Source organism: Parambassis ranga, chromosome 1 (assembly GCF_900634625.1).
Source record: "Parambassis ranga chromosome 1, fParRan2.1, whole genome shotgun sequence".
NCBI lineage: Eukaryota > Metazoa > Chordata > Actinopteri > Ambassidae > Parambassis > Parambassis ranga.
In genome coordinates this window covers 1877602-1902822 of record NC_041022.1, presented here as the reverse complement: position 1 = coordinate 1902822, position 25221 = coordinate 1877602, and the positions used below count along the sequence as shown (strand labels likewise).

The following is a 25221-nucleotide window of genomic DNA, read 5'->3' as shown; positions in this document are numbered from 1 at the left end:
AGCCTGCAGAGAGAGTGGGGGAGTTGGATGGTTTGATGTGAAGAGTTGAGAACTGAAAAAAGAAAGAAAGCACAATAACATTCATTCTGTAGTGGACACACTGCACTCACAACAGGTTTTGTTCTGACCCCCGTTCATTAAATCCAGGAGGTCAAATCTTTACATCAAAGGTCTATCATCAAGTGTTTTGGTGCAGCAATATGTTGATTTCTTAAATAATCATGATCAAAACATTGTGGTATATGTTTTCCGACATCATAAAAACATGGAAACGATAACAAAAAGTCTTTTTTACAACTTCCTATTTATTATGTGTCTGTAACTGCCAGGACCAACAAAATATTCATCTCACCTTCATGATCAATCGTTTTTTAATCTGCTTTAATTCACGACTGAATGTTCAGAAGTAACAGTTCAATGTTATTTTAACATTTTGTCCAGATGAACTTCAAACATGTCTTCATGGGGGCATTCATTTTTAAATAAAGCGCATCTGAACAGATGAAATTAGAAAATTCAAGCTTAAAGTTCAAGGCATAGGTCAAAAGGTCTGCTCAGGTTACAACTGAAATTTCACCTCATGACTGCATTTTTCTTTGAGGTGGTGCCAGAACAGTAAAATTCTGAATATTACAGAATAAAAATAGTATTTTATTCCCAATTGAAATGGTTATTTTGAGTTAAATAATGCAAATAAAACATGTTTCATATTTACTCACAACTTACCACCTCTTCTTAATATTTGCTTCAATGTCAACCAATTATAATTACAGTATTGTTCTTTATGCTCAAATTCTGCTAGCTTGAAAGTAAATTCAAAATTTCCTGTATCGAAACGTACGTCTGTAACAGATTTCAACTTTCTTTCAAAATTAGAAAGTAAGAAATAAAGTAAGTAAACAAAATAGGTTTATCTGCTCAAATCAATTTAACCCTCATGCGTTGTTCGGGACATTTTTGTCCTCTGAGAGAAATTTTTCTGTTTATTTTGGCCATAACTTTGTCAATATGTGGACAAATTGAATCATTTTTCCTCAATAAGCTTAATTTTACATAAATTTTGTTAATATGATTTTAAAATTTTTCATAGGTCAACGGTACACTGTGGGCAAATTTTACCCCCTAATGTGTTGTTCGGGGACAAAAACGTCCCCTAACTTTAACGGTTTTAAAAATATATTAGATAAATATTTTTTTGAAATTTTTTTGCATAGACCTTTTAATTAACTTCAGTTCTAATCAACAGTAGTGAAAAAATCATTTTCCCCCAGGATTTTAACCCTTTAATCACCAATTTTATAAGGGGTGGTGCTGAAAATTGAAAAAAAAACACACAAAATGGCTCATTTTTAATAGAAAAGGTGAATGTGGACTGGATTCTTTTTAACCTTTATTATAGTCTTGGTCATGTCAAACATCAGTAAAAAAATTGACTTTATTGCATTATTAGTTTTTGCACAGCACTGGATTTTCTTTTTTTCTCCCATTTTGTCCCATAGACTTACATTATAAACACACTTTTTTTGACTGCACAGCCATGGCACTACATAATCATGCATTCTTGATTGTTGGTGGTTTACCCTGTTGGTAGGAGGTAACATTTGTGATTTTTACAGTTAACAACTTAATTACCATATTAACCCTTTACCTGCAGGCCTGTGCTCATGTACTGTAGTTTCTGGCTTAAGTATATGGAGTTATAGGGAGTATTTTAGCACATAATTGTGTGTCTACACACTGTGTGTGTATGTTAGAGAGGAAGAGAGCCATTTGCGCACTGTCAGGGAAGGAAAGTCAGGAAAATAAAGTTACTAAGTAAGTGAAGTGTACCTAATTCAGACGTACAACGGCAATGCATAAGCATGTAAAATGAAAACATCCAGGAGTTCTGGCGTCTGAAGTTGTGGATGGGTAAAATAGCTGTTTTTTTTTTTTTTTTTAGCTTTCGGAAAACACGTCCTCCAGTAGAGTGACTTTACTTTTAGGTTAGTGTCTCAGTTGAGATCACTGAATTAGTCTAAGTGAGGTCTAAGTGCCCCTTTTCCATGGTGTGTTGCGCTCCACACGACCATACGTACATGTGCATGTTACTAAATAGACACCATAGATAGATAACTTGATAACATAATAAATAATCATTGACTAACCAAATCTAATCTACAGTTTAGTCCCCTACTAAAATTAGTATTAAAAGTAGTTTAGTAAAGTAAAGTAAAGTAAATTTGTTGCAGCCCTAAAAGTAAGTGCCGGGCCCTTTGATGCTGAGAGGTTCAGACTAAACAAAACAAAAACACTAGTGGACTTGCATGCATCCTCCTGGTCATTTAATGGTGACAAGAGCAGCAAGCAGCATGAAGAGAGGATTCACCTGTGCATGAGTGAAGGATTCACTTGTGAACGAATGAAGGATTCGCTTGTGAACAAGTGACAGATCTACTTGTGCAGCCTTCACAGCTTCACAGCCTGGCCCTTCATAGAGCCAGGCTGCACAATCATTTCCAGAGATTGTGCACAAGTGAATCCTCTCTTCATGTTGCTTTCTGCTCTTCTCACCATCAAATGACCACAAGGTCACATGTAAGACCACTTGCCTTTTTGTTTTGTTTAGTCTGCACCTGTAGACATCAAAGGGCCACACGTGCATAGCAACACTTTCTTTGTTTTTGTTTACTATGAAGACTCTGTGGTTGTGTGTACTCACAGACAACAAGATCAGTGTGCAAATGGCTCTCTTCCTCTCTAACATACACACACAGTGTGTAGACACACAATTATGTGCTAAAATACTCCCTATAACTCCATATACAAGCCAGAAACTACACTACATGAGCACAGGCCTGCAGGTAAAGGGTTAATATGGTAATTAAGTTGTTAACTGTAAAAATCACAAATTTTACCTCCTACCAACAGGGTAAACCACCAACAATCAAGAATGCATGATTATGTAGTGCCATGGCTGTGCAGTCAAAAAAAGTGTGTTTATAATGTAAGTCTATGGGACAAAATGGGAGAAAAAAAGAAAATCCAGTGCTGTGCAAAAACTAATAATGCAATAAAGTCAATTTTTTTACTGATGTTTGACATGACCAAGACTGTAATAAAGGTTCAAAAGAATCCAGTCCACATTCACCTTTTCTATTAAAAATGAGCCATTTTGTGTGTTTTTTTTTCAATTTTCAGCACCACCCCTTATAAAATTGGTGATTAAAGGGTTAAAATCCTGGGGGAAAATGATTTTTTCACTACTGTTGATTAGAACTCAAGTTAATTAAAAGGTCTATGCAAAAAAATTTCAAAAAAATATTTATCTAATATATTTTTAAAACCGTTAAAGTTAGGGGACGTTTTTGTCCCCGAACAACACATTAGGGAGAAAAAAAGAAAATCCAGTGCTGTGCAAAAACTAATAATGCAATCAAGTCAATTTTTTTACTGATGTTTGACATGACCAAGACTGTAATAAAGGTTCAAAAGAATCCAGTCCACATTCACCTTTTCTATTAAAAATGAGCCATTTTGTGTGTTTTTTTTTCAATCTTCAGCACCACCCCTTATAAAATTGGTGATTAAAGGGTTAAAATCCTGGGGGAAAATGATTTTTTCACTACTGTTGATTAGAACTGAAGTTAATGAAAAGGTCTATGCAAAAAAAATTCAAAAATATATTTATCTAATATATTTTTAAAACCGTTAAAGTTAGGGGACGTTTTTGTCCCCGAACAACACATTAGGGAGAAAAAAAGAAAATCCAGTGCTGTGCAAAAACTAATAATGCAATCAAGTCAATTTTTTTACTGATGTTTGACATGACCAAGACTGTAATAAAGGTTCAAAAGAATCCAGTCCACATTCACCTTTTCTATTAAAAATGAGCCATTTTGTGTTTTTTTTTTTCAATTTTCAGCACCACCCCTTATAAAATTGGTGATTAAAGGGTTAAAATCCTGGGGGAAAATGATTTTTTCACTACTGTTGATTAGAACTGAAGTTAATTAAAAGGTCTATGCAAAAAAATTTCAAAAAAATATTTATCTAATATATTTTTAAAACCGTTAAAGTTAGGGGACGTTTTTGTCCCCGAACAACACATTAGGGTAGTGTTTGCGAACAATGCATGAGGGTTAAACATGATTTCACAATTCCTTCATTCAACCTTTATTCAAAGACAGGGTTGAGTTGGTGTCAGATTAACCTTTTCATAAACAGGCCACCCAGCTATAAATGAAAGAAAAAGAAGTTATCAATATTCTGCCGTTTCCTATTTGAAAAAGCACAGTGCTACACAGAAATGTCTTTTAAAGAAGCAGTTCCACGTTTTTGGAATACTGCCTTATTTGCATATTTGAAAATGAGTTCAGCTAGCACAGAGACCAACATCTGTTGCATCTCACTTGTTTTCCAACAGGAAATAAACAATGCAAAAAATAACAACTTACACGTCTAGGAATTTTTACATGTAAACCATTACAAGAGCGGCTGTCAATGGCCAACTAGGCATCAAACTGGGCGACAAGAAAACAGCACATGACCCCAGGCACCATCACAATCTTACTTTTCTTTGGGTAAGCCGCTATCATCAATTCTTGATGGTATCTTTTATCCTGCCATGTAACTCTGGAAAGAGAAGAGCTTTTCAAGTGTCACACTCCTCTACAATCATGATAAAGTACATTCTCCATTAAAAGAAAAGGCAATTTAACATTGTTCATTGTCCAAATGAATTGCATCAAACAGAAAAGGGCTCCACCCACAGCAGCTTCCCATATCGTATTAGAACCATAACTGTTCTGAGTGAAAGAGCAGCATCTTTTATTTGACTTTGTGCACATTTTTAACATGCTTCTTCAGGTGTCCCGACTGTGTGAAGTGCTTGGGGCAGTGAGGGCAGGGATGTGGTTTCTCCCCTGTGTGAGTGTACTTGTGTCTTTTCAGGTTATTGTAGTCTAAAAACCCTTTGCCGCAGTATGGACACCAGTGTCTCTTTTCTCCATTATGCCAGCGCAAATGCACATTTAGTTCAACTCCCCTTATGAATTTTTTATCACAGAGGTTGCATTGGAAAGGTTTCTCTCCTGTGTGGCTGCGTAGATGGATTACCAAATCTCGGTTTGTGAAGAATTTCTTCTTGCAGATGTGACAGCTGAAAGGTTTTATCTTGCCGTGCACCATCTCTATGTGTTTGGTGAGACCAAATTTGTAGGCAAAACCCTTTCCGCACTGTGGGCATTTGTAGATTTTGCCGTTTTGGTGCACCCGGCCATGTCGTTTGAAACTCTTAAGGTCTGGGAAAGTCTTCCCACAGGATGAGCACGAGAAAGGCCGGTGTTCTGCATGGAGACTGACATGGCTCTCCAGTGCAGCAGTGTTGCTGAGGACGCGACCGCACACCCCACACTGGTTCCTCAACAGATGCCGACCTATGACTGACAGCGGCTGTAAAGGCGACAAAAATGGTCCTGGTTTGAGAACTACGGGGTGTTGCACAGGTTTGGGCGTCACAGGCGGCAGTGACTCCTTTTCCTTTTCCAGAACTTTTTTAAATTCTTCCGATGTAGGAGGAATCCACACACCTGTAGTTTTACATCTTTTTACAACCTTAGGGTTTACCTCATTTCTCGCTGATTTTCTTGTCTGTAATTTCGATGTATTAGAACATTTTATTTTAGCTATCATTTTAGCTCTTGCTGCTTTAGCTACCTTTAGAGCATTCACAACATTATGATTCTTTTTCTGACCTTCCTGAATGAGTCTTGCTTTACTAACAAGAGTGCATTTCCCTCTCCTTCTGTCCTGTTGAGGACTCTTCACACTTGGAGAACAGGTTTCACCATTTGAGAGTCTGCCCCTCATTGGACTAAAAGAACTGGATTCCCTTTTAATCTTTTTACTACTAGGACCATCATTGATGAAACTAGAACTCCTGAGTCTGCCAGACATGTCAGGGCTTGTCCCTGCAGAAATCCTTTTAGGATTAAAACTTTCTTTGCTTGACCTCTGAGGAGTTGTACAGCTACCACTATATGGAGGTGTTCTAGGGCTTTCTTTAATCCTCTCTGCAATTGATTCTCTACCTGAACTAGACCTTCTAGGAGAAAGAGAAGTCAAATTAATCTTTTGGGGGCTGGTACTTTCCTTAGTTGACCTCTCTGGACCAGCAGCCAATGACCTACCACGGCCAGTAACTTTCCTAGCTCCCATTTGGTTTTTATCACTTACACCATCACTCTCTGATTGAGGTTCCTCTGAGCCTACCGCAGTGTTCTCTTTTTCTGTGTGTGTTTTAGTTCCTCTGGCTTGCGAGTGAGTTTTCAGGTGACTTTGCAGTCGGGACACTAGAGAGTTAATTTTTAAGCGTCTCCTGTCGCACACGCTGGTCTGGGTGTAAGAACCTTCATCATCTGGACAGTCACCAGATCTGGCCTGCAGCAAAATGTCAAAAAAAAAAAAAAAAGTTATGAGAAATTACATTACAGTCATGACTCTCATTTCAATTACAATGTAGGTTTTCTCTGCACATGTGGAGACATGTCTCACAAAGCCCCAGGAGAAGTCTTATCAAAAATGTTGATCTACCAAAACGTAATGCTGTTCAAGCTGATAAAGTTACTGCCCATAACATTCACAAAGCTTAATTCTACAACACTGACACTTTCCAGGGTCTCACATAGTTTAATCTTTTAGAAAGCAAGGCCATTTCTTGGCCTTTACCTCCAGGCTTTTATCTAGATCATTATAATATATCAATATATACTTGGCGTACATGATGTACCTTGTTTCCTTCAGAATAGTCCAGGCCATCAACACACTTATTTCATATCAAAACATTTTTTCAAATTTGACATAAAAAACTAACTATAGAGACACAAAAATCAGGAAGACTGGAATCTGGCAATATATGAACCATGATGGTGGGACACGTGATGGGAAAAATTCAACCAAACAATAGTAGATAGGAATAACAACAATCAAAAAACAGAAGTGCAAATTCAGGTTAGATAATATATATCTTACCTTATTTAGGGTCGATTCAACAGGTAGATCTGGTTGGCCATCATCAAAACTGGGGCACGTTTCCGGTGACACGGATGTCATCTCTGAATATGAGATGGAGTGTGATAAACTCGCTTGTTTACCATCTTTATAGAAGTCCTTTAACTGCAGTTTAGAGACTGAAATCGATTCCTCAGTCGATATTGAAAATGGAAGTCTTGTTAATCTGACCACTGCGGAGAGTTTCTGCTGTACCACTGGTGATACAGATGTTGAATCATCTGATGTTTTTAACTCAGAGCATGTTTCTGCCTCACATGCATCGGCCGAATGGCTCAGAGATTCTAAGCTGTCGGTTATATTTTCTGTGTTTTGAGGCAACACTGTTTCACCTGTGGCCAAAACACTCGACTCCCGCGACTCTGTGGCCAAAACACCTGACTCCCGTGACTCTGTGGCCAAAACACCTGACTCCTGTGACTCGGACAAACTGTCAGTTATATTTTCCGTGTTTTGAGGCAACACTGTTTCACCTGTGGCAAAATCTCTTGACTCCCGTGACTCTGTGGCCAAAGCACTTGACTCCCGTGACTCTGTGGCAAAATCTCTCGACTCCCGTGACTCTGTGGCCAAAACACCTGACTCCCGTGACTCTGTGGCCAAAACACCTGACTCCTGTGACTCTGTGGCCAAAACACCTGACTCCTGTGACTCTGTGGCCAAAGCACCTGACTCCTGTGACTCTGTGGCAAAATCTCTTGACTCCCGTGACTCTGTGGCCAAAGCACTTGACTCCTGTGACTCTGTGGCCAAAGCACTTGACTCCTGTGACTCTGTGGCCAAAGCACTTGACTCCTGTGACTCTGTGGCCAAAGCACCTGACTCCTGTGACTCGGACAAACTGTCAGTTATATTTTCCGTGTTTTGAGGCAACACTGTTTCACCTGTGGCCAAAACACTCGACTCCTGTGACGTTAAGTGTGGTGTTGAGCCTGCTGGTGCAGTTGAGTCTGCTGGTGCAGTTGAGCCTGCTGTTGCAGTTGAGCCTGCTGGTGCAGTTGAGCCTGCTGTTGAGCCTGCTGGTGCAGTTGAGCCTGCTGGTGCTGTTGAGCCTGCTGGTGCAGTTGAGCCTGCTGGTGCAGTTGAGCCTGCTGGTGCAGTTGAGCCTGCTGGTGCAGTTGAGCCTGCTGGTGCTGTTGAGCCTGCTGGTGCTGTTGAGCCTGCTGGTGCAGTTGAGCCTGCTGGTGCAGTTGGAGCAGCACTCTGTGTCTTCTCAGTGAGACAATTTATTTGTGACCGATATTTCTGTAGTGTCACAACTGACGACCGTCTTGGAATAATAATTTTTATTTTCTGTGGTGGTGGATTCTCTGAAGTGGTGGTCACCTGGGTGTGGACAACAGGAACTGATGTTGTAGGGGTAATTTCAGTTTTCTGTGAAGCAGATGAAAGTGAGGGTGTTCCAGGTGATGACTGTGTAAGCATAGAGGTTGGAGGTGTGCCAGTATTCTGTGCAGCTGTTGAGGAAACAGTTGGATGCTGGGTAGAAGAAAGTAGAGCAATTTGGTTAAACGCAAAAGAAGATGCTGGTCTTGGCACAATGATTATTCGATGAGTTCCTACAGTTACTAATTTCCCATTTGCTACTGTTGATGTCACTGCATGACGAAGAGACTCTGCAGCAGTTTTAGTTGCAGCAACTGACGATGAATTAAGCGATGTATCGAAAGGAGTCGATGAATGCTGTTGCGTCGGAGTGACAGCTAGAATCTGAACCTTAGCCTCTTTGGGTGAAGGGGCATCTCTGATGTAAAGAGTGACGCCAGGTGTAGCCACTGCGTGAACAGGAATCAGAGGTGTCATTGGATCCGCTGAGACCTCAGCGGGTATTTTTGGTGTATTCATACAGGAAGCACTTTGGGTCTGGATTGGCTCCATCCTTTGTGGAAAAGGGAATGTCTTTTCGACTGTCTGATTCATAGCTTCAACAAACAGCAGCGCATCTTGAAGAGTCACAGAGTTGTGACGTTTCTTGAGATGAACTGATGTTCCTGGTGGAGCCTCAACTGGTTCTTCTTCCACTTCCACAGAAGGCTCTTGAGAGTTAGACGTGTTGTGCTTTTCACTTTCGGATACACAGCTTGGAGGCGATCCATTCATCATATCTTCAGCAACAGTGTCTGCTCTATCCTGGACTGGCTGAGTGCAGACAGATGAAGTCTCTTCAGGTTGAAAATCTAAGTTAGATGAAGAAATACTCACTGTGTCAACAGAAGAGTCTTTATCAGCAGATGATAAATGAAATACTTCGTTTTTACTGCATACAGATAATTTAAGATTTGCTCCATCGTCAAGTTCTTTTACACAGGTTTCTTCTTCTTCTATGTTGACCAAACTAGACTCCCCTAACTGCACATCTGTATGTTGTTCATTAACATCCGTCTGTCCATCTCCTGATGTCTGTCCCTGATGTTGTTGAGACATCATTTTTTCTGCTGTCGTGTGTTCTTCCTGCATCTTTTCATCATCCTCCTCTTCAATGTTGTTTATTTCAGCAAGTGAAATAACAACAGAAGGCTCTGGGTCATGTGACCAGTTCTGGCTTCCTTGTACACCTTCCTTTACCGAACAGGTAAGATCATCTTTTTGAGGATATGTCACTTCTTCTGTTGAACATTCCCCGATCATTGGAGGCTCTTCATATTCACTTTCAAGGGCCTGTGGTGAACCTGGGGACAAAAGTGATAATATTAGAGATAAACGCACTGAGAATTCTACCAAATAGGGCTGGGCAATTAACCTAAAATATATCCAAACCAACATTTAGACACTCTAATCAACGTACTTTTACTTGTGACGATTAATTCGGCTATTACGTTTCTGTGATGTCCACTTGCTGTAAAAATAAAATAAAAGTGCTTTGTAGAGCTTGTTACATATCCAGAAAACAGAGAGATCTGTTTGTGGTTCCAGAGGTGGCAAGAACAATAACAAACTTATCATACTTCATGAGTAACGTGTGTCTAGTCCTCATACGGCTCTCCCACTGCAGCGTGCAGCTCATATCATGCGTGCACACACACATACAGGTTCCTCCTAAACCGCTGCTTCTGCCGTTCAGCGGCGTAACGTCAAAACCTGTGTCTGTGTGGGTGCGCTGCAGTGGGAGGACTGAACGAGGAGTTCTGCACACACGTTTCTTGTGAATTATGAAAAGTGTGGGCCGAAACAAATGTTGTTTTTGTTCTTGCGACCTCAGAACCACCAATAGATTTCTCTGTTCTAGTGGAGTGTGTAACAAGTTTAAGTCACGTGACTGGGTCTCTTTTATCTAGTCTGCGTTCACTCAAGTAATAATCGTTCATTAATCGTTAATTGAGGAAAAAGCTTCAATTAATCGTGATATTGATTTTAAGATATATCGGCGAGACCTATCGTCAGCTACGAAATTAATACAAATTCCTCACCTGTACTCTCACTCAAGACAAGCGTGTCCAAATCATCCTCCTGCAACTCAGACTCCGAAGAAGAATCATGTGATTTCTGCAGGATGACAGTGAACAAAAATTCAAAATCTTTGAAGAAATATAATAGGGAAAATTATTGTTCTTTTTTTTTTAAGCAATGACACACAAACCTCCTGCCTGTGTTCCAGCAAACCATCCTCCATCTCCTCATAAGCATAGTTTTGCAGTAAGCCGTGGCTCAGTGGTTGACACTGCTCCACCAGCACAGTGTGAAAAGGGACAAGGTCTGTAAAAAATAAAACATACAAATGATAAGCTCTTCATCTCTCTTCATCAGCATGCACGTTGTAACAAATATTTTGAGACGTTCCCCCCACGTTCTACTGATTACTGCATTATTGCACGTTTGCATATATATGCAGTAGCGTGAATAATCAGAGGAGTGAGAGTTCTTACTGTTAATACAAGAACTTTAAACATTGAGCAAGTGTTTGAGCAATGTCATCAAAACGGACAGAAAGCTGAACGCTGTGGGCCCACAGCGAGGACTGTACTGCTTCCAGAGTGTGGGTGAAGAGTTAAAGGTGTGCGCAGTATTTTTATGACGTCCCTCAATCATGCTGCCGGTGTATTGTTTGTTTCATTAAGTGAATTAACCAGTTAGCTGCTGTCTGCATTGATGACAAGATGATTAACATTAAACTAAAGTAGGAATACTTCCCTTGCGGTCAGGTAGTTTTACGAGTTAGAATACATAGTAAAAATGGGGAATGCCTAGGCCTGTCGCAATAAATCAATTAATTGCACCATAACTTTAAATGGGTAAGTTTTCTGGCCGCGATAAATTACATTTGCACGCTCGTTTGTATTCCTCTCTCTCCATGACAAAGAGACTGGATGACAAAAGGCGTCACTCCGGTGCGTCAGAGCGTATAAAGTGTGCAAAGGCCGGCTGTCAGATTTTATATGGCCCACGGCTTTTGTCTTGGTTACAGCAGCGCAGAGAGCTCGGAAGCTGCACAGCTTTGATTCAACACTTTTCGACACAATTCACCACGAGACTAAACATGCTTATGTATACAACCTACCATCAGAGAGAGTCCATGTTCTCAAGTGAAGTTCTCTGCCTTCTTACTGGCGGCAGCGCCACCCATTCTAGTTCTCTTGGCATGCTAGATGGATTGACTTAACTCCATTGACTATGCTCAGATAAGCTATGGTAATAGGCCTACCAGAACTCATAATAATAATATGAAAAATACAATTATAATATTATTAATATAATAATAATAATGATTGGGGGCCTGTTGGAAGAATTCTGGAAATAACCTGTGTCAGCAGCATGGCCTGCTGGACTTTGTGGACAGTCTATCCATATGTCTTACTATGGAAATATATGTGATGTTACACCTATGATCTCATACATGATATGTTACTGTCATATATGATTATGCTTGTGCCTACTCTAACATGTGTGTATTCTGAGAAGCTGTGTCTGTGTTGGATAACAGAGGGTATAAAAAGGGAGTTGCTCTGAAAAGACCTTGAGCATTCCTACAGAGGCTACTGTCTGTTTATCTGACTGCTCCTTCCAGCAGGAATAAAAGCACTTGAGTGATTAACAGCTGATATTTTGGGTTTTATTCCTAACAGGGCCTTTCCCGTGTTAAATGTTCTTTAGAAATTAAAGTTTATTGATCTTTGAAGATCAATCTGCTCTGAAAAATCTGAAAAACGTCTGATCTTAAAAAATGTTATCGCTTATCGCAATAATTTTCTGTGGCAATTAATCACTGAGCTAAATTTGTTATCGTGACAGGCCTAGGAATGCCTTTTTTTTAAATTGCCATTTATTATTATCCTTTACCACCCTCTCTCTTCACTTCATGCCCAAAGCTTGCCCCATGACACACAGACTTGACTAGTTTCCCATCCCTAGTTACTGGTACATTTGAAAGACGTCTGTACTGAAAATTTAACTACACACTGTCGATTCTAGTTTAAAGGTATATTAATTTCATTATTTAACCCATTCGTATATCCTATAATGGAAATCAATTATATATGATCTGAGAAAAGTGACAAAAATAAAAATAAAACGTATAAAAAGGCAAAATTATAGAATTTTTACACATTTCTACAGCACTTAAAAACATCGGGATAATATTGATAATATCGAGAGGAGCCAGCTGAGGTGGCTCGGGCATCTGGTTCGGATGCCTCCTGGACGCCTCCCTGGGGAGGTGTTCTGGGCATGTCCCACTGGGAGGAGGCCCCGGGGAAGACCCAGGACGCAGTGGAGAGACTATGTCTCTCGGCTGGCCTGGGAACGCCTCGGAATTCCCCCAGAGGAGCTGGAGGAAGTGTCCGGTGAGAGGGAAGTCTGGGTGTCCCTGCTTAGACTGCTGCCCCTGCGACCCGGCCCCGGATAAGCGGTTAAAGATGGATGGATGGAATATTGATAACAGTGAATATTTAGTCACTACAATTGGGATGTGAAATTTTCCTTATCATTAGTTCATCAGTACATCTACCCAGTAAGGTTGTAAAAATCAGACTGCGCAGTGTCTTTTAGGTAATCTTCTTCCTTCTGATTTTACTGTTGATAACCAGAGAGGAGATGAAACTTCACATGCCTAGAATGTCCTGATGATGCACACACATCAGTATCACAATAATAAGACTCCTGTCGCTTATACGGTGAAAAAACTCCAGTGTATTATTCACAGGTATGAAAGATTTCTATTTTATGAATAGTTCTGCAAACTATAACGAGCTGACATTGTCATTGTGACATATCCCGTCACTTCCTCACAGCCAGACAGCCTTGTAGTTTCCCTCCCATTTCGGATCCCATGCTCCAGATAACGGCCGCTCACAGACGGACACAGCGGACAGAAGCTGCGACCATGTGTGACACTGATAAGCCTGTGATTTTGATAAGACATCTCCCAGCATTATCACACAGGTCTACTGGTGAAGATTACTTCGCTGGGGTGGCTAACAGAAAGGCTAACTCACCGCACTGAACGGCGCTGTCCCGTTTCCCGCAGTCGTCGCTCTGCGCCGGGGCACAGTGGCTCCTCTCTCCTTTGTCTACAACCGGTCGACTTGAGGCGTTCTCAAACTTACTACACCTTGTTTTCAGGTCTTCGTTCTCCTTCTTGATTTTGGATATTTCTGCCTTCAGCTCGTCGACCATTTTTTCAAAAAGTTTCGTTGTTTCCGCGACAGCATTCTTTAGCATGCTCTCCATGACGGAGGCGTACATCGCCTGAAAATCGTCCGCCGACATCTCGGAATGTTTCACCGTCTCTTTACCGCTTCAATGAAACTCAACTCTACATGTACAGAAGCATATTTGTTTTTAAAAGTGTGGCTTTAGGAGCTGCTTCAACATGGCTCCTTCACACGGACACGGCGCTTTCTGCTGATGTGTGACGCACATAGACTTCTTCGCTGGCTGGTCCCCTCTGTGCTGAATAGGCGCAGTACCGCCACCATCTGGACAAACTGAATCTGAAGCGTGGAAGCCAAACGTTTCTTTTATGCTTTTCCCCGCACCTGCATAACACGCTCAGCTGGTTTTTCTTGGTCGTTTACAGTAATTGCACCTGCCAGTCTCAGTATGCTACAGACATCAGTGTCAAAAAAGAGTGCTTCACCCTTTAATTATAGTCTTTACTGGAAGGAAAGTACAGACCACAGGATAACAGCCTCGCCAGGTCGTTTTTTTTTTTTACTTCGGAACATTTTTTACCTATAAACAACATTCTCTATGTCGATTTAATAGCTTAATGCAACTTTCTTTTTTTTACACACTGATGTGATCTACGCGCAAATGCGGTTGAAGATTGTGCCATTTCCCCATCCGTATTTTGAAACCGGAAGTACGGTTGTTTACGGAATCGGGGGGTAATATCTTAACTGCACAGCGAATCTACTAAATTACTCTCATCAAGTCAACATTTTATTAAATACGCGGTACGGGAAAAGAGAAGAACTTGGTGATTGCGTTTCAGGTAACTACTGTGAAGTGTGGCCGTAACATTTTCCACAACTAGTGTAGCAAGCTAGTTAGCTAACGTTGTGCTCCTACAGCTCAGCTGGTTTTTATGCGAGCGAAGCAACCAAACGTTAAATGTGGGTTACGGTTACGTTTCTACAACCCACGCAACGTTAAATAAAGGGAAAGCCGGGTGAAAGAACCCCACACGTCCAACTTTAAGGCACCGACCTTAGCTGTGTTCAACATATGTCTCTCTGCTACGAGCAGTTACGTGCGAAAGTTTATTTCTTTGAGGAAAAACTGCCCATATCAGCTCTAACACATCATTGGTATAATGGCCGAGACGATAATAACGTTTCAGTCCCAACTTTCTGGAGTTATGGAAACGGTCTTCAAAGCTGCCATGTATGAGATTACCCGACTGGTGGAGGATAGTTTTCTGGAGGAGATGACACGCTGCGGGGAGCAGGTGGAGTCCCTGAAGAGGCGACTGAAGTGGTCAGAGACCCGACGCAAAGAAAGAGAGGGAGACAGGAGCAGCAGATGCAGCGAGTGCGGAAGAGCCGGGATGTCCAGTGAGGACAAGCCCAGAGCCACAGGTAAGTCTTTGTGGTGATATATGTATCAGGTATTTTGAATAATACTGAATATCATAAGTCACAAATTGCACCTAGATGCTTTTGTGCATTACAGAAAGTAGCGGGGTAATCGGTGTGAAAAGAAAATAGGGAAGTTATTAATATTATTAAATTGGATTGCTATGCAAAAGCCTAGAGGCTGCATCAATGTAAAGCCACTGAATTAACAATGACACAGTCCTCATGCTTTGTTTGGATGAATCATCTTCTTTTTATTTTCATTTTCATTTGTTTTGCAGAAGAGAAAGGCCTGAAACAGGAGAACACTCTGCAAGTAGATAGTTCACAGGAAACTGACGAAGAGACGCTCAGTCATGAAGTCGAAGAGGCACAACCAGAGGCCCACGCTGCCACAAAGGCCACACAGGTAATGTACAATACAGTATGGCACTTTTTTTTAATAGTACCTCTAATAAAAGCTTCAAGTGCTGATTGATGTATGTCAAAAACATTTAGCTTTAGACCTTAACAACCGGCCTCAACACTGATATCGTCATTGTTCATGAGTGAGTTAAATGTGTATTGTGCATTAATATTTTCATCTCTTATCATCTATAGTCACTGAGTGTACAAGACGAGAAGCTGGATGGACTGCTTAAGGAGGAACGTGTTCAGATTATGCCAGAAACCAATGAGTCACAAGGGTGGGGCGTAAATGTGGAGGGTGAGTCAAATAGACACAAAAGTTATACTCACCATATTAAAGGAAGTAAGAAGTATTAGGACATATACACAGAGAGACAGAACAGCATTGTGCTACTGGTAGTGAAGACTCTTGTATATCCAGGTGTTGTTATATCAAAGAGTTTCAAATTGAGGCAGCTGGACTTATGGCATAGTTTTTCTGAATGTGTTTCATGACGCCCCCCGAGTGGCTTCATCATTTCTGCTGCTGTGATGAACGGATTAAGTTAAAAACATGGTGATAGATATTGCTGTGTTCTTAAATATTGTTTTTCTCCTTGCATCTTTTAGAAGCAGATGCTTCAGCTCTACCAGGGCCCAGTAAACGCTTCAGTGACCAGAAAATCCCCAAGTGCCATGTAAACTGGGAAACTGACTTTGACCAGAACCAAGACGGACACTCAGGGGACCCAGCTGGACCCCTTTTCCAAAGCCGACATGGCATCGAAGGGTTGGCTGGCTTTGACAAGACTGGTTATGGAGAGGCTGGTATGATAGACATGGGTAATTTTGATGGGTTACAGGGTTCACCTTACCACATAGGGGAGAATCTGAGTTATGTGGGCCACTATGATGAGGATGTGGAGGCACCAGATAGAGCTGAGCATCAGGGTCAGAATAGAAGGGTTGCAGCGAGTTCACCTGCAGGTTCACCCTCAAAGACTAACATGGATGTAGGCGGAGAGTTCGGCTGTTTACTGATTAATGAGGACGGATATCTGCAGGACCCAAACATTTTGTACTCTGAGCAAATGTCAGGAGATTCAGGAGGCAGATTGAGCTTCCGGGGCCATGGCAATCGTATCGATCCGACTGTAGGCAGCACAGAAAACATGTATGGACCTTCAGATACTTACAGCGATACTTTAAACTTGGGAGAGAGGCTGCAGCATCAGGCCGCAGGAAGAGCAGGGAGGAGACACACCTGCAACCAGTGCTCCATGTCCTTCCCTGATTCTGCTTCCCTCAAGACTCACAAGCAGACACACAAAGGCACCGGAGGGCCTCTATACTCCTGCACCCAGTGTGGTAAGACCTTCACTCAGGCTTGTAACCTCAAAGTCCACCAGAGGATTCACTCAGGTCAGGGGCTCCATCTCTGCAGCCATTGTGGTAAAGGTTTCCCTTCTTTTTCGGACCTAAAGACACACAAGTGTGGACAAACAAGGGACAAACCTTATTGCTGCACAGTGTGTGGGAACAAGTTCAGCCGTTTGTGGAATTTGAAGTTGCACCGTAGAATTCACACGCAGGAAAAACCTCACCAGTGCAGCATGTGTGATAAGAGCTTCACACGGGCGGATATACTGAAGGTTCACCAGCGCACCCACACAGGGGAAAGACCGTACTGCTGCGCTGTGTGCGGCCTGAGCTTCAAACGGCTTGATCATCTAAAATCACATCAGCGCAAACACATGACGGATCTATAACACTGAGGTGGAGGAGGAGGAGGAGGAGGAGGAGGAGGAGGAGGAGGAGGAGGAGGAAAATGTAACGGTTAAAATGTATGTATTTATGAGACTCGGATGTTCTATCTCTTTCTTAGTTGTTGTTTAAGAAGTTTTTGTCTTGAGAGAATAGGACAAAAATGGGATGGACATTTTTATTGATTACATTCTACTTGTACTAAGTTACTGCTGCATATTTTGTATGAAAGGAAAAAAAGACTTACACAATGGATTAAAAATAAAGCTTCTTCTTGTTAGCAGTCTGGTGTCTGGAAGTTAGTCCCTGGCACATCCTTCCTAGCGATGCCACAAACCTACTGAATGAAAGAATGAAATCCAACATGACTGTACAATGCCAGGCTGAGACCTGTGTATGATTAAGGACCATGTATCAAAGTGGCATAATTTGACATTGAATAGCCCACTTCGTGCTGCTGTTTAAACACCCTTTTCCTTCTTTTAGCAACTTGGTTTTGAACTCTTCAAGGCAAAATACACAAAAAGATGGAACTACAAGACAAAAAGTCCAGTTACGAATTATAAAATGTTATACATGTAGTCCATGTGAGTCATTAACAGGTAATCCATGGCCAACCAGACCAATGACGCCATATTCTCATAAGAACATTATTAGCAATGATCACAATAAAGTCCAGTAGGGTCTCACTTAGGCTGTGCTCAGACTACCAGGCGGAGGTGATTATTTTCTAGTTCTGTGTGTTCCAGTCTGTATGGGAGCGCAAATCCAATTGACTACCCAAGTTTTGAATCAGACTTTAGTTGCTTTAAGACATGGTCCTAAATATAAAATATAAAGTTTGTGAACCCTGTAGAATTCTCAACATTTCTGCATAAATATGGCCCTAATCAAACAAATGAAACAAATATTTTACATTGTCATTTATTTTTCAATAAAATTATCTAAATTTTCATATGTGAGTGTCAAGGGTTAGCAGTTTATTTGAAGGCCATACATTTATATGTATATTTATGATGTATATAATATTTCAAAATTACTGATTAAATTATACAAAAATCAACACTTTCATGCTGATTTGGAAATGACTGTAAAGACTAGGCCTATGCATGAGAGTAAAATGATCTTTTTTAAATTGCTTTAATTTAATTTAATGCTAAATTTAATGCTAAAAAAACCCACAGTCCCCTCTCAGATCAGATTTTTTCATCTATATTCTGAAATATCATTTAACACAGCGCAGGGCTGCGTGGTCATTTACAGGTGTGCACTGTAATTATAAGGGAAAATCTGCTTGGAGCATCCTATGGGTTTCACTTTTTGAAAACGCGTTTCGTTGTCTCCAACCGGGCCACCGTACTGATGTCACGAGCAAAAACAAGAAGCGTTGAGCAGCTAGTCCCGTTATACGGCGAATTGACAGTAATATGATTTGGTAGCTGGAGTCGAAACAAAATAAAAAACACGTCGACACGTTTAATTAGACCGTGTTTGTATCATCTGTTGTAGGATTTGTTGACTGCTTGTTGTCGTAAACGATGGTTAGCATACGAATGTTAGCGCTGTTAGCTAGGAAGTAAACCACATTAGCTGGCTAGCTGTTAGAATTGTCTGTAAACACAAATCAGCACTGAGTGAATAACTTCTGCTCAAGTTGAATACAGGCTGACAACATGTAGCAGAATTCTTCAAGAAGAGGAACATATAAACCGGACACCTTGTCTTTCTTATTTATTTTCCTACGTAAACAACAACAGTTATCGATCACGGGACCCTGACAGAGTCCATCATGTCGGACTTGGACACCCTCATAGTCACCTTTCAGACCCAGCTCTCGGATGTGATGGAGACTGTGGTGAAAACGGCAATGTTTGAGGTCACCAAGCTGGTGGAAGACGTCTTGCTGGTGGAGGTGAAGCGCAGGAATGAGGAGGTGGAGACCCTGAGGCTGCAGCTGCAGTGGACTGAGAGGAAATTCAGTGACCAAGCGGCAAAAGAAGAAGAGGTGAAGACGGGAAGGTGTGTTCACTGTGCAAGGGATGGTGTGGAACTGTCTGCTGACTCTGCAGAAGAAAGGTGTAAAGACCAGCAGGATGGTAGGAACACACACAAACAAGATGTGACGCAATCCAGGTGCCGTATTATTAAAATATTGGTGTATTTCTCAATTTTTCAGACATGATGAGGGGCTGTAATGTGAAAACGGAGAGTGATTCTGGTGAAAGATGGATGGCAAGCTGCCGCCAGGAAGTCATTTCAGAGTCACCACAGGAGGCAGCAGATCCCACAGTCAGCCAGAGTCCTGAAAGGGAGCCACCGGTGAGGCACGCCATGGGACTGTCACAACAGATGTTTAAGAATAGCTATTAATTAGATGTTCCAGGAAGCCTATTACGTGATAGGAGATCTGTGTTGTTATGAGAGAGTCACTATGCATAATGGCTGACATTTAAGTGAAATAAAACTGCATATGTCTCGTTTAGGAAACAGAAGAAGAGGATATGATAGCAGCTGTGGATATGAAGGAGGAAGAGGTTAATAAGCCGTCGTGTTTGGCTGTGCGAGTGGGAGGGTGGAGCGGTGATCATGATGGTGAGTACTGTGGGTCCAAAGCATCGTTTGATGCAGGAACATCATGTTGAGAGGATTATTTCCAACCTGGTATTCATTCAGAATTGAATCATTTAGTTTGATGTCGCTGTGACCTCGTTTAAAACATTTTTGCTCATATTTTTTTTTATTTCTCTTGATGACTCATATTATGAGTCTGCTCAGATAAAGATGGAACCCACAGCTTTTTATTGGTTTGATGCTGATTTAGACCATGGCTGCCTGATCTGGCATTTGGAAAGTTCACGCTTCTTTTTCTTCTCTTAAGGCTCTTTCACTTTCACATTTATAATTTATATTTAGGGCTGCAACGATTGGTCGAGTACTCGAGTAATATTCTTGGACAAAATGCATTGACGACTAATTAAGTATTCGATGGCACGTTAGTGACGTCACCGATTCACCGAATGATTCTCTTGTGGCGCAGCGGGGTGAGAAGCCCTGGGTTTGAAACGCAGGCAAGCTGTTTGCAGGTTGGACACACACACGTGGTGCCGGGTATGGAGGTGGTCGTGGAACTAATCTGCAGCCGCATCCATGGGAAAACTATGATCCGAGTACTCGAATAATCGGCGAGTATCCGAGTACCAAAATACTCGTTTGTTGCAGCCCTATTTATAATTTGAAGTTTCCATCTGCCCTCTATCCAGATCAACCTCTTGCCCTCAAAGAAAAAGAGGAATGAATATGCGAGTTATTACTTTAACCTGCGACTCCCTCTGCTTCATTGTTCTAGGGGATGCAGCACCTGAATCAGACAGCGAGATGGTCGAGGCGCAACCAAAACAGCCCCAAGAAAACTGTGAAAAATTACTGAGGAACGTCATTAAGCAAGATCCACAGATATCTGCTGCTTATGCATTCCCTAAGGACCAGCAGGAATCACACATGGCCTCAGAGCCACCACACACGTCATCGTTTGAAATGGACAACACCACCTGGGCCGGTCTGACTGTTACAACAGCTGCATTGCTGCAGAATCAAAATCCAACTAAAAGCAAAAGTTCTGTAAAGGCTACAGATGAGCTGTCCAACTCTGTCAGAGCAGATGTTCAGGTTACCCCAGGCAGAGATCAGATTTCATCCTCAGGAACCCCCAAGGCCAGACACAGTGAAGCATTAGGGGTGACGATCAAGGAGGAAGTCATCATTGATTCCGATGGGGAAAGTGCGCATATGGAAAAGAAAAATAAGCCTGGGATCGCATCCCTCTTGTGTTCTGTAAAGCAGCACAAAGTGAGCTCAGGAGCGCACAAACTGAACCACATTTCCCATAAAGCAACAGTGCAGGAGGTTATGAAGCTGCATTCCAAAGTGGGCACAGGACTCAGATTGCAAGCTGCCATACAGCACCTCCATCGACCAATGAAAAAGGCCCCTCACACGCTCTCAAACAGCACTGCTGCTGCATTGTCCTTAGCTCACTCTCAGGTTATAAACTTGAATAACCTCAACAGGATTCCCTCCACATCCAAAGCTGCTGCTCCTCCTTTGCTCTCAGTCCAGCGGCTTCACCTGAGCGACAAACAGACTTCACCACTCAACCGAGCTGGTGCTCCGTGGGTGAGCATCAAATCCCAGCATCAGTCTGTAAACTCTCATCACGCCAACCCTGCGTTGCATCCAGACTCCCAGGTACAAGCTGGACCCAGGCACCTGCTGCGCTGCAGCCAGTGTGGGAAGTGCTTCCCCCACCCGAGCAACCTGAAGGCCCACCTGCAGACTCACACAGGCGAGCGGCCTTTCTGCTGTTCGCTCTGCGGCCGCAGCTTCACAAAGCTCAGCAACCTCAAAGCGCATCGACGCGTCCACACCGGAGAGAGACCGTACTGCTGCCTGGCCTGTGGCAAACGCTTCACACAGAAATGTAACCTTAAACGCCACCAGAGGATCCACCTGGATGTATGATGATAGACATTCAATAAAACAACAGTGTGTGTGTGTGTGTGTCAGATGCTACAGAGTTTTATTTGCAGTGCAGTGCAGTTTGTGTGACGCATTGAAGGACTGCTTCTGTGTACTTGTCTGTTAAAGTGATTGTCCTAAGATTTTCTGTGCATTCCAGTATGAGGGTGTTTCAGTGTTAAAGGATGGAAAGCAGTGTGTGTTGTGAAATACTGTATATCATGCACAACAATAAGTCAGTTAACACACCACAACAATAAAGGCCTGTCCTGTGAATATGCAGATCCTTCCCATATGTTAACTGCAGTCTGCTCCAAAGCACTTTGAAAACATGGATAAAAGTGAAAGTTTATCAGGGTCACAAGCTCTATAAATGGTTGTTAACATCATGGCTTTCCATAAATAACACATATATATATATAGTTTTAATACCGGTACCATCAATACTACTTAAAGTTCTGAATGATGAATTGGTGACTGCACTTATCAATCAATGCACTGTTCCAATACCGGTAGTGATGTCCACATGAAGCAGTGAAGCAGTATTGAACCACTTAATTCATTCAAAGCTTCGTTTTAGTGACCTCTAGTGGTGAAATAGGACACAGTGTCTTAATTACATGATGAGTTTAACTAGGGTGTGTGATTTTAGTTAAGACTGATTAATTGGTTTCGGTCAGTTGATTTATAAATGTATGTATTGCAGCAGGAGCTTGTAGATATAGTAATGCAAACATTTTTATCGTTAAACAATATTTTTTCCACTGTTTTGGACTGAGCCGGTTTAAGCAAAGTATCACGTTACGAAGTGTCGAGTGATTTGAACCAGTCGTGTGATTCACTGAGAGGACGTCATCGGTCACGTGGGTTTTCCCGCACCAAAGCGAGCTTCGAAGCAGTGGTTCAACATAAATGCTGCTGCAACTCCGAAGCTTGTATCGGAGCATCGGTGTCACTTGGCCATCACTAAATACCGGTTTTAAGTGGCACCACTGTAGCTGTAGGAAATTTTAGTTAGCATTTTTTTAAATGTGCACTGGTATTGGATCAGAACTGGTCGCAGATAATATCACAACATTTTTTGTTTCAGCTTAATATTTGCACTGAAGTTAAGATAGTGTGTCACATTTTGAGGAGGTTTTCAGTCTAGGCTGGCGGCCTTGGGCGTCTCTGTATTTCTACTCAGTGGTAACCACTAGCCCACTGCTCATAACGACATTGTGGTTTACACATTTCTTTCATATGTCTGCAACAGCTGTAGGTCTGTTTGGTTTTAAAATTGTCTCAAAACATTAAGACAGTGCTTATTTAAGTGGATCACAAAGGACTTTATTTATATTTATTATTTTATTTATTTATACATAATTCACCACATACGGCTCTTTTATTTAAAAGCAGCCCTGCAGTATGTAAAGTGAACACTTGGTGTCAGCCTTTCACTTCATTTTTCACAGCTATCAGGAGATTTTTCAGATGATTTCTCATCCTCCCATTCGGCTTTAACGATATTAATGAAATGGAGAGGTACTCTTAAAGGAAATCACTTCATCAGGGTAATAATTTGTAGTAACGAGTGTCTGCAGGCATTATTTTAGCTGTTCTGTGTTTCCGGAGCCTGTGTGTGTGTGTGTGTTACATATCTTATGCTCAGGATTAAGCCTGATGTGTTGTATCTGTAGTTAGAGTCAGAGCAGTGCTGCTGTGCAGGTGGTACAACCGATAACATTTTAATCTTATTTTCAAGGTGAGGAAAAAGCTAGCAGAGGCTAAACTCTTTCTGTGTGTGTGTGTGAGTGTGAGGAGAGAGAAATGTGGATTAAAGCAGGGCTCCTGTTATAGATGGTATCTTTCCTTTTTGATGTTTGAACCCAATAACAAGAGAAGTTATCTATGAGGAGCAATTGAGAAATACCTACTTAGCTGAATGTGCAGTGAGCATAATAGATAGGAGCTGCTGTGTGAGGAGGGGCTTGTGAAAGCAGTTTGTAGTAAGCTGCATGTGTGCGGGTGCTCGGTGTACGATCTGAACACATCCCTGTGTTTGCCAACATTTACCTTCAAAAGTTCTGTTATCTTCTCTAATGAAATTGTGCTAAAAGTATCACCTTTGAAGAGACTTACTCTTAAAAAAAACAACATTTCATTTCCCGTCCTTGTTTTCTTTCAGTTGAACATGTTCTTTGTAGTGACTCTCCAGAACTCCTGTGAATTGTAAACCCTGCCAAGGCAGTGGAGGCGCAGGTCTGTGTGGCGACATCAGAAAGCTACTTCAAGCGGAGCTGCTGCTCAGCTGCTGGATTAGACTTAACAAAAACATACAGGAAGAGGTATGTGAGAGGGGGGGGGGGGGTGAGTGGATCTGGAACTTTAATTAAAAATATTCTTGGTTATTCTTATATGTGATAACTAAAGGATGAATTCAAGTCATTTGGAGACAGAGCTGACCTCAGGAGCACACTGTATGGGCAGTGATCTGTTTCAACACTTTAAAGGGTGTACTGGCCCTTTAACGGCATTTCTATTGATAAAAAAGTGTCTATATGTTTTACAGTTCTTCCTAACACACCACAGGGGAGTCCATAGTTCCATATAGCGTAAATTTGTCATTTCAGCTGCCTTCAAAATGCACCAATGGTTGTTTTCCTGGAGGTCAAGAAGCCAAATTATTCATATTTTTGTAACTTTTATTGTTTGCCATCCTTTAAAGTTTAGTGACATTTTGCTCACCTTACACAAAGGTTTTGTAATTTTCATCTCACATTGCTGACATTAAGCTAACCGTCACCCTCTTCACTGTCTGTTTGTGTTTTTTTTTTTAATTTACAGGACAATGATAGAATTAGCCGAGCCTGACCGGACTTAATAATGCCTCCTCTAATTTGAATTGATTGCAAGTTCATTCTAAAAGAAAGTTTTTCTTTTATTTTTGGTGTCGAATCGTTCCAATATTTTATTCACTGCTTAACAAGCTTCTGTGGAAGATTTATGTCAAGTGTTGCAAGGCTAGTGCCTTATTCATAACACCTTCATATTTCATAAAAGCAGCTCAGGCAGAAGAGAATGAACTTTGATGTGTTTTCATTCAAACTTTTATTCCCATTTGCTGTAAGTCCACTAAATCCATTAAGACGGGGTTTAAGTCCTTGAGCTTCACCTTCTTTTTTTATTGTGAAGGAAAAAAAAAAAGAATAAGTGCAGCTGTGAAGTTGGCACTTTCCTCGTACAAACAGTCTGTATTCACATTTACAGAGCATTCTGTTGCTTGTCTTAATGAAAGCTTTCATTTTTTCTCAGTGGGGCTGATTCGGCTGTGCTGTGATTTAGAACGAACTATTGATTTGATGTTTAAATGGATTGTTGAGCGGTTAATATGATTATACAGTGGATCTGCTGTGTTTTGAAATCTTAATGAGGTTATTTTTGTGGCTTTTGAGACGCTTACATGATAAAAATCACAAACTTGCTACTATCAAATTGCTTTTGCTGACGTATG

At 41.4% G+C, this 25221-nt stretch overlaps 3 protein-coding genes and 1 long non-coding RNA gene across 8 annotated transcripts; 2 read left to right on the top strand and 2 right to left on the bottom strand.

The window, feature by feature from the left end:
* Nucleotides 1-16: 16 nt before the first annotated feature.
* Nucleotides 17-14976, bottom strand: LOC114432430 (mucin-19-like). 4 transcript variants are annotated; one of them, XR_003670278.1, is made up of 6 exons: nucleotides 13479-13944; nucleotides 10628-10743; nucleotides 10458-10533; nucleotides 7012-9719; nucleotides 4553-6420; nucleotides 17-52 (listed from the first exon to the last, which is right to left on the bottom strand). XR_003670278.1 is itself a non-coding variant. In XM_028400460.1 (6 exons), the coding sequence occupies exons 1-6, from the start codon at nucleotides 13750-13752 to the stop codon at nucleotides 4810-4812; spliced, it is 4539 nt and encodes a 1512-aa protein (XP_028256261.1). In that variant the 5' UTR covers nucleotides 13753-13944; the 3' UTR covers nucleotides 4037-4809. The 4 variants fall into 4 exon arrangements, 3 of the variants coding, with proteins under 3 accessions (XP_028256261.1, XP_028256269.1, XP_028256249.1); XM_028400460.1 differs by lacking the exon at nucleotides 17-52 and having other exon boundaries at nucleotides 4037-6420; nucleotides 7012-7982; nucleotides 8229-9719; XM_028400468.1 differs by lacking the exons at nucleotides 17-52; nucleotides 13479-13944 and adding an exon at nucleotides 14884-14976 and having other exon boundaries at nucleotides 4037-6420.
* Nucleotides 14252-17897, top strand: LOC114432487 (zinc finger protein 329). 2 transcript variants are annotated; one of them, XM_028400529.1, is made up of 5 exons: nucleotides 14252-15065; nucleotides 15344-15471; nucleotides 15663-15768; nucleotides 16080-17225; nucleotides 17259-17897. In XM_028400529.1, the coding sequence occupies exons 1-4, from the start codon at nucleotides 14801-14803 to the stop codon at nucleotides 17216-17218; spliced, it is 1638 nt and encodes a 545-aa protein (XP_028256330.1). In that variant the 5' UTR covers nucleotides 14252-14800; the 3' UTR covers nucleotides 17219-17225; nucleotides 17259-17897. The 2 variants fall into 2 exon arrangements, with proteins under 2 accessions (XP_028256330.1, XP_028256320.1); XM_028400519.1 differs by lacking the exon at nucleotides 17259-17897 and having other exon boundaries at nucleotides 16080-17235.
* Nucleotides 17086-19166, bottom strand: LOC114432525 (uncharacterized). Its single transcript, XR_003670283.1, has 3 exons — nucleotides 19032-19166; nucleotides 17461-17553; nucleotides 17086-17220 (listed from the first exon to the last, which is right to left on the bottom strand). It is a non-coding gene; the product is annotated as an uncharacterized LOC114432525 (long non-coding RNA).
* Nucleotides 18576-21986, top strand: LOC114432476 (zinc finger protein 578). Its single transcript, XM_028400509.1, has 4 exons — nucleotides 18576-19309; nucleotides 19390-19532; nucleotides 19697-19805; nucleotides 20560-21986. The coding sequence occupies exons 1-4, from the start codon at nucleotides 19003-19005 to the stop codon at nucleotides 21729-21731; spliced, it is 1731 nt and encodes a 576-aa protein (XP_028256310.1). The 5' UTR covers nucleotides 18576-19002; the 3' UTR covers nucleotides 21732-21986.
* The last annotated feature ends 3235 nt before the right edge of the window (nucleotides 21987-25221 follow it).